The sequence below is a fragment of the Capra hircus genome, chromosome 29 (genome assembly GCF_001704415.2).
Source record: "Capra hircus breed San Clemente chromosome 29, ASM170441v1, whole genome shotgun sequence".
In the NCBI taxonomy this organism is placed as follows: domain Eukaryota; kingdom Metazoa; phylum Chordata; class Mammalia; order Artiodactyla; family Bovidae; genus Capra; species Capra hircus.
The window spans coordinates 26,930,058-26,950,636 of NC_030836.1; the positions used below are offsets into that span (position 1 = coordinate 26,930,058).

The 20,579-nt window shown below is 38.9% G+C and overlaps 2 protein-coding genes and 1 pseudogene across 2 annotated transcripts; 1 reads left to right on the forward strand and 2 right to left on the reverse strand.

Annotated features, from left to right (window-relative positions):
• Nucleotides 643–1,575, reverse strand: LOC102177596 (olfactory receptor 145-like). Its single transcript, XM_018042792.1, has one exon. The coding sequence runs from the start codon at nt 1,573–1,575 to the stop codon at nt 643–645; it is 933 nt and encodes a 310-aa protein (XP_017898281.1).
• Nucleotides 14,743–15,675, forward strand: LOC108634214 (olfactory receptor 145-like). The gene has a single exon (XM_018042794.1). The coding sequence runs from the start codon at nt 14,743–14,745 to the stop codon at nt 15,673–15,675; it is 933 nt and encodes a 310-aa protein (XP_017898283.1).
• LOC108633324 lies at nt 19,330–20,249 on the reverse strand (annotated as a pseudogene).

Genomic DNA, 20,579 nt, shown 5'->3' on the forward strand with positions numbered 1-20,579 from the left:
AGAGTAGAAACAGAGTATCTTATTTATCCTTCTTATTGCAAGTTGATAGATTAAAAATAACCCATGTGGTATGTTTCAGTCTAATGTTATGTAATTCATTATTTGGAGGTCTTTCTTCTTTTCCCAGTGGAAAAATAATTTCAAAATAATAATGAAAAAAGATAATATATTCAATATTTAATGTTTTTACTATGCAAGAAAAAGAGACTATATGTATTTTGAAAACACTAAGGAAAATATATAAAAATGGAAATAAATTATTCAAACAGGACTTAAATTTCTTTAAGATACTAGGTTAAAACAAGGTAATAAAAAATATGGTAAGAAGGTTGCTGCTACTGCTGCCAAGTCACATCAGTGGTGTCCGACTCTGTGCGACCCTGTAGACAGAAGCCCACCCGGCTCCTCTGTCCCTGGGATTCTCCAGGCAGGAATACTGGATTGGGCTGCCATTTCCTTCTCCAATGCATGCATGCTAAGTCACATCAGTCGTGTCCGACTCTGCGCAACCCTGTAGACGGAAGCCCACCCGGCTCCTCTGTCCCTGGGATTCTCCAGGCAAGAATACTGGAGTGGGTTGCCATTAAATTAAAAACTCAGCATCTCATAGTACAAGTTACTTGTGCACACAGACAGTTCTAATTAAAACTGTCTCCTACTCAGAGTTTTTCTCAGAGCAAGTTTAACATCTTTGTTCCTCAAGCTATAGATTAATGGGTTAATCATAGGAATCATATTGGTGTAAAAGACAGAAGAGATTTTCCCCTCATCCATAGATACAGCAGAAGGTGGTTTGAGATACATGAATGCCCCTGATCCAAAGAAGAGAGAAACAGCAATGATGTGGGAACTGCAGGTGCTGAAGGCTTTGGACCTGCCCTCTGTGGAGCTGATGTGGAGGATGTTGGAGAGGATGAGACCATAAGAGACAAAGATGGTGAGACTGGGCACAATGATATTGATGCCTCCTACGATGAACACTTCCAGCTCACTGATGTCGGTACTTATGCAGGAGAGCTCAAGCAGAGGGAGGATGTCACAGAAATAATGGTTGATGGTGTTTGCATCACAGAAGGTCAGTCTCAGCATGCATCCAGTGTGAGCCATGGCACCAGAAAATGCCACCAAGTAGGAACCAAGCATAAGGCTGGAGCACACTTTAGGGGACATGGCTGTGTTATATAAGAGTGGCTTACAGATGGCCACATAGCGGTCATAGGCCATTGATGTCAGCACATAGCATTCAGAAATGATAAAAAAGCAGAAGAAGTAGAGCTGGGTCATGCACCCCATGTAAGAAATAATATTCTTCTTTGATAAGAAGTTAATCAGCATCTTGGGTGTAAATACAGAAGAATAACAGAGGTCTATGAGAGACAAGTTAAAAAGGAAAAAGTACATGGGGGTGTGTAGGTGTGAATTCAGTGCAATTAGGATTATCAATCCCAAATTTCCCAGCACAGTGACCATGTACACTCCTAGGAACAGGAAGAATAGAGGGAGCTGGAGATCTGGCTGGTTGGTTAATCCCAACAGAATGAATTTTGTCACAAAAGAGCCATTTCCAGGAGCCATTCTTCTCTAAGGTGATCTGTGAGCACAGAAGAAAAAGGTTACATAGAGGACAATGACTCAATTTTCACACAGTATCTCCTCTCACAAGTGTGGTGTTTGGGCTGGGGATATCTGAGAGTAACCCAGCCTGGACTCATGGAATTGTCTTACCTACTCTCTCATGGATTGTATTACCATCATCCTGAAACTAAGTGACAGGGAATTTCACTTTTTTGGGTCTTTATAAAAAAAGTAAGAAAGAGTATCAAAACTTAGCCTACAGAAGAAAGAAACCACTGCCCTGGGCAGACTTGACTGCTTGGGGAAAAAACAAAGAGTTGATAAAGGAGAGGTTTGGATGAGGATTGACTCATTCTTCCCACATCTCAACATTTCTCCTTTCACTTGGAGTCTCCCCTCACCAGTAAGACTACAGGCAGAGACTCTAGCAATTAGGTGCTGGCCTTTTTAAAGCAGATTAGACCTGGTGGGGCGAGAACAAAGAAAATTGTTTCTTAACTAAAACTAAATGGCCAGAGTCTATGAGAGGTTAACTCTTCACCCCACATTACAGAGTAAAAGCTGTAACTGTAGATGAGTGAGACTTCCGTCCATGGAGAGGGAACTTACTGACTGATCTAATGCACCCTTTTAGACCCCTAGTGTCTGAGCATTCACTGATCCATGTCTTAAATAGACATTTTTCTAAGTTTTATGTGAGTCTCAAGGTGCTAAATTGGAAATAAGCTGTGATATCTTAGGTCTTTGAACTTCCATTTCAAACAAGAAGGACATGAATAAATGGAATTCAGAAACTCACCTTCCTTTCTCCAGAAAACCCCAGGGCTTTCTTATCATTGGTTGTACCCTCTGGTCTTAGTAGGGCAATTTCAGGTTCTGAAGCTTTGGTTCCTTTGATTCTTAAGAGAATGCAGCTCACATATATTTTCTGATTTGACTTCAAAATCTTTTAAAAATATAGATCATAATTTCTGTTTATGACTTTCAGTCCACTCAAGCAGCAGAGAAAAATAAACATTCTTCTTATTATTTTTGCCCCTTGGTAAGTCACAGATTTAGTGTGAGTGTAATGCTATAATTCACTCACTTATAAATGTGGCAGAAATTTGTTCAGTCTCTTCCCCAGGGAAACACTCTATGTATAATAGGGACCTGGGGGGATTGCCTTTGCATCCTGCACCTTAATCTGTCCTTTGTCCCTTAGAGATTCAATAGTTTACTCAACTTTTCCTTCCACTTAAGGGTTGTCCATTCACCAAAGAAAAGCCAAATCTCCCATTTTCTGTTCATTTAGATTACAGAGATAAAGAAGAAGCCCTTGTCTCTTTTTTCCTACAAAAACAGCTGATTCAAAAGCAATTTATGTACCGAATATGTGAGATTCAGAAACTTGTTAAGAGAGTCTTTCTCCCAGTTCATGGAAAAAGATATACCAGACAAACAGACACCAAAAGAAAGCAGGAGTATTAATACTCATATCAGATAAAATAGACTTTAAAACAAAGGCTGTGAAAAGAGACAAAGAAGACCACTACATAATGATCAAAGGATCAATCCAAGAAGAAGATATAACAATTATAAATATATATGCACTCAACATAGGACCACCGCAATATGTAAGACAAATGCTAACAAGTATGAAAGGGGAAATTAACAATAACACAATAATAGTGGGAGACTTTGATAACCCACTCACACCTTTGGATAGATCAACTAAACAGAAAGTTAACAAGGAAACACAAACTTTAAATGATACAACAGACCAGTTAGACCTAATTGATATCTATAGGACATTTCACCCCAAAATAACGAATTTCACCTTTGTCTCAAGCACACACGGAAACTTCTCCAGGATAGATGACATCCTGGGCCATAAATCTAGCCTCGGTAAATTCAAAAAAACTGAGATCATTCCAAGCATCTTTTCTGACCACAATGCAGTAAGATTAGATCTCAATTACCGGAAAAAAAAAAAAAAAAAAACTATTAAACATTCCAACATATGGAAGCTGAACAACACGCTGCTGAATAACCAACAAATCACAGAAGAAATCAAAAAACAAATCAAAATATGCATGCAAACAAATGAAAATGAAAACACAACAACCCAAAACCTGTGGGACACTATAAAAGCAGTGCTAAGGGGAAGGTTCATAGCAATACAAGCATACCTCAAGAAACAAGAAAAAAGTCAAATAACCTAACTCCACACTTAAAGCAACTAGAAAAGGAAGAAATGAAGAAGCCCAGGGTTGGTAGAAGGAAAGAAATCTTAAAAATTAGGGCAGAAATAAATGCAAAAGAAACAAAAGAGACCATAGCAAAAATCAACAAAGCCAAAAGCTGGTTCTTTGAGAGTATAAATAAAACTGACAAACCGTTAGCCAGACTCATCCAGAAATGAGTCGTAGCAAATCAGTGCTGGCGCTGTGCTTACTCGCTCAGTCTTGTCCAGCTCTTTGTGATCCCATGGACTGTAACCTGCCATGCTCCTATGTCCATGGGGATTCTCCAGGCAAGAATACGGGAGAGGGTTGCCATGCCCTCCTCCGGGAGATTTTCCCAACCCAAGGATCGAACCCATGTGTCCTCACTGCAGATAGATTCTTTATCTTCTGATAAACCATGGAAGCCCAAGAACACTGGAGTGGGTAGCTTATCCCTTTTCCAGGGGGTCTCTTGACCTAACTGGAACCAGGGTCCCCTGCACTGTAGGTGGATTCTTTACCAGCTGGACTACCAGGGAATCCCAATTAACTGGCCTATTAATGACTCACTTATAGGAAAAATGTTCTCTCTGAGATTTTCTAATCCATCAATTCTCTACACAGTCTAGAAAATAACTCTTATTAAGGAGTAAAGGAACAATGGGTCTTCAGGTGAAAGCTTTCTTATAATTTAAACGGTTCTGAAATAACAATTTTCTTCTATATCAGAACTTGAACAGTGCAAAAAACTCAGGTTCATGAATACCCTCACCATTTTTGGTTTCTACACCAAGGTAGAGTTTATAGTGAGACTGTATCTCAGCCTGTTCTATCTACCTCAGTGCGGCCTTTTTCTCACTTTACAAGGTGAAGAAAGTGCTCAGCAAGTTTTCAGGTCTCTTTCAGAGGTGATTCTTTCATATATAGCTGTAGAATCACTGCATTCACGGAGAGAGGTGAGCTCAGGATCTTCCTGTGTCACCATATTGAACCACATTCCCTAAAACTGGGCTTCCCTGGTAGCTCAGTTGGTAAAGAATCTGCCTGCAATGCAGGAGATCCCGGTTCAGTTCCTGGGTCAACAAGGTCTGCTGGAGAATTGATAAGCTACCCACTCCAGTATGCTTGGGCTTCCCTTGTGGTAAAGAAGGTAAAGAAGCTGGTAAAGAATCCACCTGCAATACGGGAGACCTGAGTTTGATCCCTGGGTTGGGAAGATCCCCTGGTGAAGGGAAAGGCTACCCAATCTAGCATTCTGGCCTGAAGAATTCCATGGGCTGTATAGACCGTGGGGTTGTGAAGAGTTGGACATGACTGAGCAACTTTCACTTTCACTAAATGTATACAGTCAATTTTTTCTCAATAAAACTGCAAAAGTATGAAAAATTTACTAAATAAGATATTTTATTTTTAAATGACAGAAAATGTATGGCCGTTGGACTTCCCTGGTGGTCCAGTAGTAAAGAATCCACCTGCCAATGCAGGAGACACGGGTACAATTCTTGATACAGGAAGATTCCACATGTCCTGGTACAACTAAGTCCATTCACCACAACTACTGAGCCCTTGGGCCACAACAACTGAAGCCCACGCTCTAGAGTCCAAGTGAGGCAATTACTGAGTTTGTGAGCCACAACTTGAGAGTAACCCCCACATGCCGCAACTAGCTATAGCCCAAATACATGTTGACGTGTGGCAAAACTAATACAATATTTTAAAGTAAAAAATAATAATAATTTTTTTAATTTTTATTTTTACTTTATTTTACTTTACAATGCTGTATTGGTTTTGCCATACATTGACATGAATCCTCCACGGGTGTGTGGGGGTGGGGAGGAGGTGGGAGGGGGGGTTCAGGATTCGGAACATATCCAGTTCTAACTGTTGCTTCCTGAGCTGAATATAGGTTTTGCAAGAGGCAGGTCAAATGGTCTGGTATTCCCATCTCTTTCAGAATTTTCCACAGTTTATTGTGATCCACACAGTCTTACTTAAGTCACCCAACTTTACAAAGAAAACCTGGTTTCAAGTTTGCTACTTTGTAATCTATTTTGCTGTTACTCTCTTCTATTACTTTTATTTCAGTAATGGTGGAATATGAGAAAACACTGCTAATTTCAAAGGTGACTCTGCCTTGTCCCAAGATGATAAATGAATTTCCCTCAGTGTGGCTATCACTTTTTAAAATTAGTCTGTTGAAAAATAGCTTGATTTTTCTTTTTGTTGGGACCTAGGAACACTTTGGGGTTAATATATTGGGGAGCAGATAGGTTCAAACAAGGAAGTTACTTTTTCTGGAAAAAAAAAAAAACTAAAGACTTGAAAAAAAGTTTGCAACTATCTGTAATTCAGGAACAGTACATGTGGGGAAAAAGGAGCCTAAATCATGCAATATGTCAAGACCCAGAGAGACACATGGGCAGAAAATAAGAAGTTCCCCATGGGAGTGGTCATGATACAGTTTCAGTCTGAATTTATATCCCATTGAGTATCATGAATACATTCCAGTGTCCATAAAGCCTTGGTAAAATTATAAGGTACAATGTCCATACATTGGTGGTGTTTGGAAATGAAGATGGAAAAATTATAGTCATGTTTGGGGAAGCAGGTAGAGAGAGAACAGCTCTTCAAGAGATAAAATTGTTGTTCAGTAGCTTAAGTCACATTCAACTCTGTTAGCTGATGGATTCTAGCCTGCCAGGCACCTCTGTCCATGGGATTTTCCAGAACTGAAAGAGACACGTGTACCCCAATGTTCATCGCAGCACTCTTTATCATAGCCAGGACATAGAAGCAACCTAGATGTTCATCAGCAGATGAATGGATAAGAAAGCTGTGGTACATATACACAATGGACTATTACTCAGCCATTAAAAAGAATACATTTGAATCCGCTCTAATGAGGTGGATGAAACTGGAGCTGATTATACAGAGTGAAGTAAGCCAGAAAGAAAAACACCAATACAGTGTACTAACACATATATATGGAATTTAGAAAGATGGTAACGATAACCCTGTATGCGAGACAGCAAAAGAGACACAGATGTATAGAACAGTCTTTTGGACTCTGTGGGAGAGGGTGAGGGTGGGATGATTTGGGAGAATGGCATTGAAACATGTATAATATCATATAAGAAATGAATTGCCAATCTAGGTTCGATGCAGGATACAGGATGCTTGCGGCTGGTGCACTGGGATGACCCAGAGAGATGGTATGGGAGGGAGGTGGGAGGGGGGTTCAGTATTGGGAACACGTGTACATCCATGGTGGATTCATGTTGATGTATGGCAAAACCAATACAGTATTGTAAAATGAAATAAAGTAAAAAAAAAAAAAATACTGGTGTGGATAGCCACTTCCTTCTTCAGGGGATCTTCCAACCTGGGGATCGAGCCTTTGTCTCCTGCATTGACAGGCAGATTCTTTACCACTGAGCCACCTGGGAAGTCCCAGGAGATAAAATAGCTAGGGATAACTGGAACTCAATTTAACAAAAAGGAATTTAGAACAAAGAATGGTAAATAATGGAAGCCCTTACCTATTGCTTTCTCCATTCTGGGAGGCCCTAGATATATTGTAGATGTCACATAATTTATTTGGATGATAAAAGCATAATTTACTTGAATTAAAATAAAAAAATAAACGAAACCCACAGGACTAGAGAACTGGAAATTACTAAATAACACCTTCTTGTTGGCTCCCTTATGCTATTTCCATTTGGATATTTAGGTATGAAAACCTTGAACTGCAGTGGGTATGGCAATGGGAAATTAAAGAAATTTTTAAAAAGTATATTGTATGAATGAACCAAGTTGTGACCAGGACTTCTGGAAAGGATCCTGAATTATTATCATTTTGGGGAAGAAAGGTTAAAAAAGGCAACTCTAAAAACCCTCAACTCAATGTATCAAGTGAGAATTTAAATATTTTCTAAGATACCTTTGATGATATTCACCATTTGCCACATTCCTAGTCTCCATTCACTATTCAGTTATTTTAAAATTCAGCATAACTGGTTAGTTTGTCTGTTAGTTTTTTGGATGTTGTGATTGTTAAATCCTGTCTTTTTTTTTTTTTAATTTTTTTATTTTTTTTTAAATTTTAAAATCTTTATTAAAAAGACCACTCATCCCCTCTCTTGATTCCAATATTAACACAATTCATTTGAACTTTACAAGTTCTAATTATGTGAAATAGTTGATCTTGGCTGCAGCTTTCTGCTTTTTTCCCTTTCTTTTACTTGCTCTTCGTTTTTAAAAACTTATTTTCTTTGATGAAAAAAGTATATATAAACAGGCATAAATAATATCAGTGTTATTTAGAAATCTGTGGACATCACAGAGGTGTGTCCACTAAGTTATATGTTCTATCATAATTTGAGGTGGCCGCAAGAGTGGCTGAAACCCAGTTACTAAACTTTCATGAACATCAAAATGCAAATGAAATGTGCTGCATTTACAGAAAAAGTTTCCTTGAAAGTAATTTGTCTTTGACTAATTGGAAAAAATTAATGAAATAGTTTAAGCAGTATTTGTTATAATAAAGAGTGGTGACATTTCTAAAGAGATAACTTAGCAGAGAGCTGAGCAATTTGAACACATTTTAGTTAGAAATAAGTACAGTGTCTGTCTACTTGGACTTCTTTTAAAAGAGGGAAATCAAGTCAGGGTATTTTGCTTGCACAGCATAGTTATTCTTAGTTGGTTTTGCTTTTTTAATGTACGTGGATGGAGCCAAAAAGTAACAAGGGAAACTGTTGAGATTTTCACAACTGAGAGTCCATCAGGCAAACTACAGAATGTGACTAAACTTATGTAATAAACAGAGCTGAAAGCTCTGATTTTCTAGTTTTTTTTTTTCACCTTTTATTATTATTATTATTTTACTTTACAATATTGTATTGGTTTTGCCACACATCAGCATGAATCCACCATGGGTGTACACGTGTTCCCAATCCCGAACCCCCTCCCACCTCCCCTCCCCAACACCATCCCTCCGGGTCATCCCAGTACACCAGCCCCAAGCATCCTGCACCCTGCATCGAACCTAGACTGGCGATTCGTTTCTTATTTCTCCAAAGAAGACATACAGATGGCTAACAAACACATGAAAAGATGCTCAACATCACTCATTATCAGAGAAGTGCAAATCAAAACCACAATGAGGTACAATTTCATACCAGTCAGAATGGCTGCGATCCAAAAGTCTACAAGCAATAAATGCTGGAGAGGGTATGGAGAAAAGGGAACCCTCTTACACTGTTGGTGGGGATGCAAACTAGTACAGCCACTATGGAGAACAGTGTGGAGATTCCTTAAAAAACTGGAAATAGAACTGCCTTATGACCCAGCAATCCCACTGCTGAACATACACACCGAGGAAACCAGAATTGAAAGAGACACATGGTTTTCTAGTTATAACAAAGATGGTCCTCTGAATCACAGACCAGAAAGTTCCTAAATTACATCCTGAAAAATGGTAGAGATTAACTGAAATTAGTTAAAATGGTAAAGCAGAAATAAAGTCACAGATGTAGAGAACAAACTTATGGGTACTAAGAAGGGAAGAGGCTTCCTTGGTGGTTCAGATAGGTAAGGAATCATCCTATAACATGGAGGACCTGGGCTTGATCCCTGGGTCAGGAAGATCCCCTGGTGAAGGGAGTGGCTACCCACTCCAGTATTCTTGCCTGGAGAATTCCCATGGACATAGGAGCCTGGTGGGCTATAGTTCATGGGGTTGCAGAGAGTCCCTTGGACAAAAAGGACATGGAACCACTCAATCCTAAAGGAAATTAACCCTTAATACTCATTGGACTTTGCCAACAAAGGTGCGTCTAGTCAGGGCTATGGTTTTTCCAGTGGTCATATATGGATGTGAGAGTTGGACTATGAATAAAGCTGAGCACTGAAGAATTGATGCTTTTGAACTGTGGTGTTGGAGAAGACTCTTGAGAGTCCCTTGGAGTGCAAGGAGATCCAACCAGTCCATTCTAAAGGAGACCAGCCCTGGGTGTTCTTTGGAAGGAATGATGCTAAAGCTGAAACTCCAGTACTTTGGCCACCTCATGCGAAGAGTTGACTCATTGGAAAAGACTCTGATGCTGGGAGGGATTGGGGGCAGGGGGAAAAGGGGACGACCGAGGATGAGATGGCTGGATGGCATCACTGACTGGATGGACGTGAGTTTGAGTGAACTCCGGGAGTCGGTGATGGACAGGGAGGCCTACCGAGCTGCAATTCATGGGTCACAAAGTGTTGGACACGACTGAGTGACTGAACTGCACTAAACTCATTGGAAGGACTGATGCAGAAGCTGAAGCTGCAATACTTCGGCCACCTGATGCAAAGAATGAGCTCATTGGAAAAGACCTGATGTTGGGAAAGATTTGAGGGCATGACAAGGGGATGACAGAGGATGAGATGGTTGCATGGCATCATCAACTTAATGGACATGAGTTTGAGCAAACTCTGGGAGATAGTGAAGCATAGAGAATCCTGGCGTACTGTAGTCCATGGGGTCGCGAAGTGTCAGACAAGCCTGGGAAACTGAACAACATAAAAAAGAAGAAGAGGTGGGATGAATTAGGACATTGGGACTGACATATAAACACTACTATGTATATTATAGACAACTAATGAGAACCTCTTGTATAGTGCAAAAACCTCTTTTCAGTTCTCTGTAGTAACCTAAATTGGAAGGAAATTAAAAAATAAAAATAAAAAAGAGTGGTTATAGCAATATCCAATTTAAATATACTTCAAGTCCTTTTACATGTGATTTCAACTTTCCTGCTAGCCGAATTACAAAGATAAAACAGAAAGATGTAACATTAATTACAATAATGTTTCCTGTAACTCAATAGAGCCAAAATATTATCACTTCATCATGCAACCAATATAAAAATTGTTATTTTTACCTTGTATTGTAGTAAGCCTTCAAAGTGTTGTCAGAACAGCCCAGATCAATGTGATACTAAATTTTAACAATTAAGAGCACTTGATCTCTGTTTAGACTTCATTAAATTTACAATTGAAGAGATAGAATCCCATACTTAAGTTGTTCCAAACATGTATTTGGGCTATGGCTAGTTGCGGCATGTGGGGGTTACTCTCAAGTTGTGGCTCACAAACTCAGTAATTGCCTCACTTGGACTCTAGAGCGTGGGCTTCAGTTGTTGTGGCCCAAGGGCTCAGTAGTTGTGGTGAATGGACTTAGTTGTACCAGGACATGTGGAATCTTCCTGTATCAAGAATTGTACCCGTGTCTCCTGCATTGGCAGGTGGATTCTTTACTACTGGACCACCAGGGAAGTCCAACGGCCATACATTTTCTGTCATTTAAAAATAAAATATCTTATTTAGTAAATTTTTCATACTTTTGCAGTTTTATTGAGAAAAAATTGACTGTATACATTTAGTGAAAGTGAAAGTTGCTCAGTCATGTCCAACTCTTCACAACCCCACGGTCTATACAGCCCATGGAATTCTTCAGGCCAGAATGCTAGATTGGGTAGCCTTTCCCTTCACCAGGGGATCTTCCCAACCCAGGGATCAAACTCAGGTCTCCCGTATTGCAGGTGGATTCTTTACCAGCTTCTTTACCTTCTTTACCACAAGGGAAGCCCAAGCATACTGGAGTGGGTAGCTTATCAATTCTCCAGCAGACCTTGTTGACCCAGGAACTGAACCGGGATCTCCTGCATTGCAGGCAGATTCTTTACCAACTGAGCTACCAGGGAAGCCCAGTTTTAGGGAATGTGGTTCAATATGGTGACACAGGAAGATCCTGAGCTCACCTCTCTCCGTGAATGCAGTGATTCTACAGCTATATATGAAAGAATCACCTCTGAAAGAGACCTGAAAACTTGCTGAGCACTTTCTTCACCTTGTAAAGTGAGGAAAAAGGCCGCACTGAGGTAGATAGAACAGGCTGAGATACAGTCTCACTATAAACTCTACCTTGGTGTAGAAACCAAAAATGGTGAGGGTATTCATGAACCTGAGTTTTTTGCACTGTTCAAGTTCTGATATAGAAGAAAATTGTTATTTCAGAACCGTTTAAATTATAAGAAAGCTTTCACCTGAAGACCCATTGTTCCTTTACTCCTTAATAAGAGTTATTTTCTAGACTGTGTAGAGAATTGATGGATTAGAAAATCTCAGAGAGAACATTTTTCCTATAAGTGAGTCATTAATAGGCCAGTTAATTGGGATTCCCTGGTAGTCCAGCTGGTAAAGAATCCACCTACAGTGCAGGGGACCCTGGTTCCAGTTAGGTCAAGAGACCCCCTGGAAAAGGGATAAGCTACCCACTCCAGTGTTCTTGGGCTTCCATGGTTTATCAGAAGATAAAGAATCTATCTGCAGTGAGGACACATGGGTTCGATCCTTGGGTTGGGAAAATCTCCCGGAGGAGGGCATGGCAACCCTCTCCCGTATTCTTGCCTGGAGAATCCCCATGGACATAGGAGCATGGCAGGTTACAGTCCATGGGATCACAAAGAGCTGGACAAGACTGAGCGAGTAAGCACAGCGCCAGCACTGATTTGCTACGACTCATTTCTGGATGAGTCTGGCTAACGGTTTGTCAGTTTTATTTATACTCTCAAAGAACCAGCTTTTGGCTTTGTTGATTTTTGCTATGGTCTCTTTTGTTTCTTTTGCATTTATTTCTGCCCTAATTTTTAAGATTTCTTTCCTTCTACCAACCCTGGGCTTCTTCATTTCTTCCTTTTCTAGTTGCTTTAAGTGTGGAGTTAGGTTATTTGACTTTTTTCTTGTTTCTTGAGGTATGCTTGTATTGCTATGAACCTTCCCCTTAGCACTGCTTTTATAGTGTCCCACAGGTTTTGGGTTGTTGTGTTTTCATTTTCATTTGTTTGCATGCATATTTTGATTTGTTTTTTGATTTTTTCTGTGATTTGTTGGTTATTCAGCAGCGTGTTGTTCAGCTTCCATATGTTGGAATGTTTAATAGTTTTTTTTTTTTTTTCCGGTAATTGAGATCTAATCTTACTGCATTGTGGTCAGAAAAGATGCTTGGAATGATCTCAGTTTTTTTGAATTTACCGAGGCTAGATTTATGGCCCAGGATGTCATCTATCCTGGAGAAGTTTCCGTGTGTGCTTGAGACAAAGGTGAAATTCGTTATTTTGGGGTGAAATGTCCTATAGATATCAATTAGGTCTAACTGGTCTGTTGTATCATTTAAAGTTTGTGTTTCCTTGTTAACTTTCTGTTTAGTTGATCTATCCAAAGGTGTGAGTGGGTTATCAAAGTCTCCCACTATTATTGTGTTATTGTTAATTTCCCCTTTCATACTTGTTAGCATTTGTCTTACATATTGCGGTGGTCCTATGTTGAGTGCATATATATTTATAATTGTTATATCTTCTTCTTGGATTGATCCTTTGATCATTATGTAGTGGTCTTCTTTGTCTCTTTTCACAGCCTTTGTTTTAAAGTCTATTTTATCTGATATGAGTATTAATACTCCTGCTTTCTTTTGGTGTCTGTTTGTCTGGTATATCTTTTTCCATGAACTGGGAGAAAGACTCTCTTAACAAGTTTCTGAATCTCACATATTCGGTACATAAATTGCTTTTGAATCAGCTGTTTTTGTAGGAAAAAAGAGACAAGGGCTTCTTCTTTATCTCTGTAATCTAAATGAACAGAAAATGGGAGATTTGGCTTTTCTTTGGTGAATGGACAACCCTTAAGTGGAAGGAAAAGTTGAAGTAAACTATTGAATCTCTAAGGGACAAAGGACAGATTAAGGTGCAGGATGCAAAGGCAATCCCCCCAGGTCCCTATTATACATAGAGTGTTTCCCTGGGGAAGAGACTGAACAAATTTCTGCCACATTTATAAGTGAGTGAATTATAGCATTACACTCACACTAAATCTGTGACTTACCAAGGGGCAAAAATAATAAGAAGAATGTTTATTTTTCTCTGCTGCTTGAGTGGACTGAAAGTCATAAACAGAAATTATGATCTATATTTTTAAAAGATTTTGAAGTCAAATCAGAAAATATATGTGAGCTGCATTCTCTTAAGAATCAAAGGAACCAAAGCTTCAGAACCTGAAATTGCCCTACTAAGACCAGAGGGTACAACCAATGATAAGAAAGCCCTGGGGTTTTCTGGAGAAAGGAAGGTGAGTTTCTGAATTCCATTTATTCATGTCCTTCTTGTTTGAAATGGAAGTTCAAAGACCTAAGATATCACAGCTTATTTCCAATTTAGCACCTTGAGACTCACATAAAACTTAGAAAAATGTCTATTTAAGACATGGATCAGTGAATGCTCAGACACTAGGGGTCTAAAAGGGTGCATTAGATCAGTCAGTAAGTTCCCTCTCCGTGGACGGAAGTCTCACTCATCTACAGTTACAGCTTTTACTCTGTAATGTGGGGTGAAGAGTTAACCTCTCATAGACTCTGGCCATTTAGTTTTAGTTAAGAAACAGTTTTCTTTGTTCTCGCCCCACCAGGTCTAATCTGCCTTAAAAAGGCCAGCACCTAATTGCTAGAGTCTCTGCCTATAGTCTTACTGGTGAGGGGAGACTCCAAGTGAAAGGAGAAATGTTGAGATGTGGGAAGAATGAGTCAATCCTCATCCAAACCTCTCCTTTATCAACTCTTTGTTTTTTCCCCAAGCAGTCAAGTCTGCCCAGGGCAGTGGTTTCTTTCTTCTGTAGGCTAAGTTTTGATACTCTTTCTTACTTTTTTTATAAAGACCCAAAAAAGTGAAATTCCCTGTCACTTAGTTTCAGGATGATGGTAATACAATCCATGAGAGAGTAGGTAAGACAATTCCATGAGTCCAGGCTGGGTTACTCTCAGATATCCCCAGCCCAAACACCACACTTGTGAGAGGAGATACTGTGTGAAAATTGAGTCATTGTTCTCTATGTAACCTTTTTCTTCTGTGCTCACAGATCACCTTAGAGAAGAATGGCTCCTGGAAATGGCTCTTTTGTGACAAAATTCATTCTGTTGGGATTAACCAACCAGCCAGATCTCCAGCTCCCTCTATTCTTCCTGTTCCTAGGAGTGTACATGGTCACTGTGCTGGGAAATTTGGGATTGATAATCCTAATTGCACTGCATTCACACCTACACACCCCCATGTACTTTTTCCTTTTTAACTTGTCTCTCATAGACCTCTGTTACTCTTCTGTATTTACACCCAAGATGCTGATTAACTTCTTATCAAAGAAGAATATTATTTCTTACATGGGGTGCATGACCCAGCTCTACTTCTTCTGCTTTTTTATCATTTCTGAATGCTATGTGCTGACATCAATGGCCTATGACCGCTATGTGGCCATCTGTAAGCCACTCTTATATAATGTTGCCATGTCCCCTAAAGTGTGCTCCAGCCTTATGCTTGGCTCCTACTTGATGGCATTTTCTGGTGCCATGGCTCACACTGGATGCATGCTGAGACTGACCTTCTGTGATGCAAACACCATCAACCATTATTTCTGTGACATCCTCCCTCTGCTTGAGCTCTCCTGCACAAGTACCTATATCAATGAATTGGAAATGTTCATCGTGGTGGGCATCAATATCATTGTGCCCAGTCTCACCATCTTTGTCTCTTATGGTCTCATCCTCTCCAACATCCTCCACATCAGCTCCACAGAGGGCAGGGCCAAAGCCTTCAACACCTGCAGTTCCCACATAATTGCTGTTTCTCTCTTCTTTGGATCAGGGGCATTCATGTATCTCAAACCACCTTCTGCTGTGTCTATGGATGAGGGGAAAATCTCTTCTGTCTTTTACACCAATATGATTCCTATGATTAACCCATTAATCTATAGCTTGAGGAACAAAGATGTTAAACTTGCTCTGAGAAAAACTCTGAGTAGGAGACAGTTTTAATTAGAACTGTCTGTGTGCACAAGTAACTTGTACCATGAGATGTTGAGTTTTTAATTTTAATGGCAACCTTCTTACCATATTTTTTATTACCTTTTTTAACCTATTATCTTAAAGAAATTTGTCTTGTTTGAATAATTTATTTCCATTTTTATATATTTTTCTTAGTGTTTTCAAAATACATATCATCTCTTTTTCTTGCATAGTAATAACATTAAATAGTGAATATATTATCTTTTTTCATTATCATTTTGAAACTATTTTTCCACTGGGAAAAGATGAAAGACCTCCAAATAATGAATACATAACATTAGACTGAAACATATCACAAGGGTTATTTTTAATCTATCAACTTGCAATAAAAAAGGATAAATAAGATACTCTGTTTCTACTCTTATCTTTCCATATTTCAGTTGGCAATAATATAACTTCTTAGACAGCAGAGATTGATGGTTCTAAGAGTATCAAGGATAATCCCTTTCCCATATGTAAATCTTTAGTGGTAAGCTTCTTTTAGCAAAGAGCTTCATTTTTCCCCTTTGTAAGTGACAGAGAAGGCAATGCAACCCACTCCAGTATTCTTGTCTGGAAAATCCCATGGATGGAAGAGCCTGGTAGGTTGCAGTCCATGGGGTCACTCAGAGTCGGGGATGAAAGTCGGGGACTTTGACTTTTCACTTTCCACTTTCATGCATTGGAGAAGGAAATGGCAACCCAATCCAGTGTTCTTGCCTGGAGAATCCCAGGGGCGGCGGAGCCTGGTGGGCTGCCATCTACAGGGTCTCACAGAGTCAGACACGACTGAACCGATTTAGCAGCAGCAGTAGCAGCAGCAAGTAAAACTGACACATAACCAGTCATCAAAATACATGAGTGAAGCCTAGAGTGGATAATGATTTACTTAAAGTCACACAGCTTTAGAAAGAAAAATTGTGGACTAAATTCTTAACACATTGACTTCAAGTCAAGTAAATTATTCTTCGGTATACTCTATACACTCTTGATTATGTTATTCTGTTTGAGTAGAAAACTTTTACCCATGGACTCACTCCTTGTGCAGGACACTAGCTACTAATGAGATCACAAAATTTCTCTACGTAAGGTGAAAGCTTAAGTTATTTATGATTTAAAATGTTAAACCAACAGGACTAGATGACTTTTGAACAAGTAGATTATTTCTGGTTTTGTTGGCTCTGTGTGCTACATTCATATGGAGTTTTAGGTACAGAAACATCAAATTGCAGCTGGAAGAATAATGACAATGTGAAAGAAATATTTGGAGAATAAAGCAAGTTATGACATGAATGTTGGATTATTTTTTGAAAGCAAAAATGTGCTACTTTAAAAATCCTCAATAGGCTGTATTAGTGACATCATAATCATTTTCTAAGATATGTTGAACAATATTCATTAGTTAACATGTCATAATCTCCAGTCAGTATTTATGTATTTTGAAATTTGGAAAAACTGATTTTTGACTTGTTTTTGTTTGAGATGTTCAGCATAACTTAAACCTTGGCTGATATTTTTAGGTGACCACTCATATTTCATCTCCCGATTGCAATATGAACATGATGGATTGATTTTTCCTTAACAAGTTCTATTTACATAATATTGTTGATCTTGGTTAGAAATTTGTTTTTTTGTTTAAACTCATGTTTCCCTCTATAAACTTTTTTTTTTGATTGGAAAGAATTGCATCTAAACAAGTGAAATTAACTGGGTCATTTAGAAACCTATAGAATATAGCTGCATGTTATCTATTATATATTTTATAACAATTTGAGTATCCCTAGGAGTGGATTAAGCCTGGCACTAATCTTTCATTTCATGACCCTCAAAATTAGAATGAAATCTGTTTACTTACATAAAAGAACTACTCTTTAAAATGAGTAATTTATATCTTTGGTTAATTTGAAAAAAAAAAAGTAACTTAAAATACAATTTGTAATAATTACCTGTAGTAACATTGTACATGCGTTCCCAAACATGAACCCCCCTCCAACAGACTGGTTCCAAATAGGAAAAGGAGTACATCAAGGCTGTATATTGTCACCCTGCTTATTTAACTTCTATGCAGAGTACATCATGAGAAATGGTGGGCTGGAAGAAGCACAAACTGGAACCAAGATTGCTGGGAGAAATATCAATAATCTTAGATATGCAGATGACACCACCCTTATGGCAGAAAGTGAAGAGGAACTAAAAAACCTCTTGATGAAAGTGAAAGAGGAGAGTGAAAAGTTGGCTTCAAGCTCAACATTCAGAAAATGAAGATCATGGCATCTGGTCCCATTACTTCATGGGAAATAGATGGGGAAACAGTGGAAACAGTGTCAGACTTTATTTTGGGGGCTCCAAAATCACTGAAGATGGTGACTTCAGCCATGAAATTAAAAGACACTTACTCCTTGGAAAAAAAGTTATGACCAACCTAGATAGTATATTCAAAAGCAGAGACATTACTTTGCCAACTAAGGTCCGTCTAGTCAAGGCTATGGTTTCTCCAGTGGTCATGTATGGATGTGAGAGTTGGACTGTGAAGAAAGCTGAGCGCCAAAGAATTGATGCTTTTGAACTGTGGTGTTGGAGAAGACTCTTGAGAGTTCCTTGGACTGCAAGGAGATCCAACCAGTCCATTCTAAAGGAGATTATGTATGGCAAAACCAATACAATATTGTAAAGTAATTAGCTTCCAATTAAAATAAATAAATTTAAATTAAAAAAATAAAGGAGATCAGGCCTGGGTGTTCTTTGGAAGGAATGATATTAAAGCTGAAACTCCAGTACTTTGGCCACCTCATGCAAAGAGTTGACTCATCGGAAAAGACTCTGATGCTGGGAGGGATTGGGGGCAGGAGAAGGGGACGACCAAGGATGAGATGGCTGGATGGCATCACTGACTCAATGGACGTGAGTTGAGTGAACTCTGGGAGTTGGTGATGGACAGGAAGGCCTGGCGTGCTGCGATTCATGGGGTTGCAAAGAGTCGGACATGACTGAGGGACTGAACTGGACTGAACTGAACCACTCTAGCCTTAACTTTTGCATTCATACAATAAATATAGTTTGATGAACTGTTATGTCTATGCTTGACTGTACAAAGGTTAAAAAAAAAAAACTTTGCCAAAAGAAGCTTGAATAATATCATTTATATGTGTAAAATGGATTATCCTCGATAGTCATCATAGAACTTTTAAACTCTGCCATTCTTGAAAAGAGCATGAAAAAAGTAGAAATACTTAATTCATGCTTTTAATAGCAAGTGGCAGATAAAAACACCAGCGATGATACAATGTCACTCTATTATTATAGAATGTCATTATTTGAAGACCATGCATAATGTTCCAAAGGAAAAAAAAAAAGAGTTCAAAAGTGACAATGAAATAAAAAGATGGAGACAATGTTATGATTTAATTAATGCTATTACTAAATAAGAAAAAAAAAAGGTAGAGAAGATATTTTGGTAATCGTGAAAAAAAAAAAAGACCCACTCCAAAAAAACTAGAAATTACTTATGAAAAAAGACTCAAATTTCCTTTATCAGGTTAAGGGAAAAAAATAGGATTAAAAGGCTGCCATAAATAATATATAATCACAGCACAGAATCTCCCTGTCATATAACCAACTGCACAGACAGATACTCTTTGATCATCACTATCTCATACTCAGGGTATTTTTCAGAGCAAGTATAATGTCTTCGTTCCTCAAGCTATAAATTAAAGGGCACAGCAAGGGAATGGTGTTGGTATAAAAGACAGAAGAGATTTTTCCCTCATCCTTGGACCCAGCAGAAGATGGTTTGAGGTACACAAATGCACCTGATCCAAAGAACAAGGAAACAGCAATTATGTGGGAACTGCAGGTGCTGAGGGCTTTGGGTCTTCCTTCCATAGACTTGATACGGAGGATGCTGGAGAAGATGAGACCATAAGAGATAAAGATGGTGAGACTGGGCACAATGCTATTGATGCTAAAAGCAATGAAAAGTACCAACTCATTGACATGGGTACCTGTTCAGAAGAGCTGGAGAAAAGGGAGCATGTCACAGAAAAAATGGCTGATAATGTTTCCATTACAGAAAGTCAGTGTCAACACAGAGTGTGAGCCATGGCACCAGAAATTGCCATCAAGTAGGAACCAAGGACAAGGCTGGAATACACTGTAGGGGACATGGCAGCATTATACAAAAATGGATTACAGATGGCCACATAGCAGTCATAGGCCATTGATGTCAGCACATAGATTTCAGAAAGAGAAAAAAAAAAAAGTTAAGTTGAGTCATGAATCCCATGTAAGAAATAATGTTATTCTTTGATATGAAGATAACCAGCATTTTTGGTGTAAACACAGAAGAATAACTGAGATCTATGAAGGACAAGTTAAAGAGGAAAAAACACATGGGGGTGTGCAGATGTGAATTCATCCCAATTAAAGTTGCCATGCCCAGGTTTCCCAACACAGTGACTGTTTTATGTTACTAGGAAGAGGAAGAACAAGGGGAGTTGGAGATCTGATTGGTCTGTTAATCCCAATAGAAGGAATTCAGTCACAAATGAACCATTTCCAGAAGCCATTCTTCTCTGAGAGAATCTGTGGACAGAGGAGAAAGAATTACACAGAGAAAAATTCAACTTTCCCACAACATCTGTTCTCAAAAGAATGCTGCATGCACTGGCAAGATCTGAGACCTGGCCAATGTGGACCATTGCCTATTTTATCATTATCACGAAACTGAGTGACATGGGCATTCCCTTGTTAGTCTTTATAAGCTATATGAGCAAAAAGTATCAAGACGTAGCCTACAGCATGAAGCACTTTGCTTCCAGATGTAAACATGACTGCTGTAAAAACCACAGGATTGTGGAGAAGTTTGGGCCAGGACAGAGTCACCCTTCTCTCTTTCA